This window comes from Rhincodon typus, chromosome 46 (genome assembly GCF_021869965.1).
Source record: "Rhincodon typus isolate 14 chromosome 46, sRhiTyp1.1, whole genome shotgun sequence".
NCBI lineage: Eukaryota > Metazoa > Chordata > Chondrichthyes > Orectolobiformes > Rhincodontidae > Rhincodon > Rhincodon typus.
This window is the reverse complement of record NC_063377.1, coordinates 7,931,470-7,932,495: the sequence shown is the minus strand read 5'-3', so window position 1 is coordinate 7,932,495 and position 1,026 is coordinate 7,931,470. Positions and strand designations below refer to the sequence as shown.

Sequence of the window (1,026 nt, the reverse complement as noted above, 5' to 3'; positions counted from 1 at the left end):
GGGACAGGAGACACAACTTTGGTAGCACATTCATGAGGTCGGCCTGGTTCAAAGTCACCGACTACGATGAACAAGGCCTCAGGTATTCTGAAGAAGGGTCTAGGCCCGAAACGTCAACTTTCCTGCTCCTATGATGCTGCTTGGCCTGCTGTGTTCATCCAGCTCTGCACCTTGTTGTCTCGGATTCTCCAGCATCTGCAGTACCTACTATCTCTGCCTCAGGTATTCTGTCTCTTTGTAGCATTGTAAACCTCATCAAGTGTTTTGAGGGGGTTCGGTCTGTTCTGTAACACCCTAATTCTAATTTTAGAATCTCTCTCACAAGAGGAAGACATCCTTCGCCATTTCTGATCCGAAACATCAGCTTTCCTGCTGTGTTCCTCCAGTTCCACACGGTGGTATCTCAGACTCCAGCATCGGCAGTTCTTACTATCTCTTCACCGTGTCAAGACATCTCAGGATCTTACAGGTTTGAATATGATTCCCTCTCATTCTTACGAAACTCCAAGGATCAACAGACAGAGATCGCTTCCATTTTAAAACCAAAGCCAGCATATCCCTCCTTCAACAAGGAGCCTAAAACTGCACACAGTACTCAAGGTGTGGTCTCACCAATACCTTGTACAGTTACGCGGGGACTTCTGAACTCTCCCCTCCCTTCTCCTTACCCTTTGCAATAATAGCACCTCCCCCCTGCCCCCCGTGACATACCTGTTCCGCAGGCTGATGTTTTCGGGTTTGAACACCTCACGGTAAGCAGTCTTATTGCAAACGATGACATCAAGTCGATGAACAGCCTCCACCACAGCCCTGCCAAAACCAGAACAGCGATTTACAGCAGCCTGTGCACCTACTGTGTCTATCAAACGTTGACAGTGCCCGCTGCCCCGGCGCTGACCCCCTCCGACAGTGCCCGCTGCCCCGGCGCTGACCCTCCTGACAACATCCGCTCCCCCGGCGCTGACCCTCCTGGCAACATCCGCTCCCTCGGCGCTGAGGCACTCCGACAGTGCCCGCTCCCCCGGC

The 1,026-nt window shown here is 52.2% G+C and overlaps 1 protein-coding gene across 1 annotated transcript in view; it reads right to left on the bottom strand.

Annotated features, from left to right (window-relative positions):
- LOC125487853 (nonsense-mediated mRNA decay factor SMG5-like) overlaps positions 1 to 1,026 on the bottom strand; it is a 10,307-nt gene that overhangs the window by 6,755 nt on the left and 2,526 nt on the right. Inside the window, exon 2 of the mRNA XM_048620300.1 lies at positions 712 to 810. Within this exon, the coding sequence (XP_048476257.1) occupies positions 712 to 810 (99 nt within the window). The remainder of the gene's footprint in view (positions 1 to 711; positions 811 to 1,026) is intronic.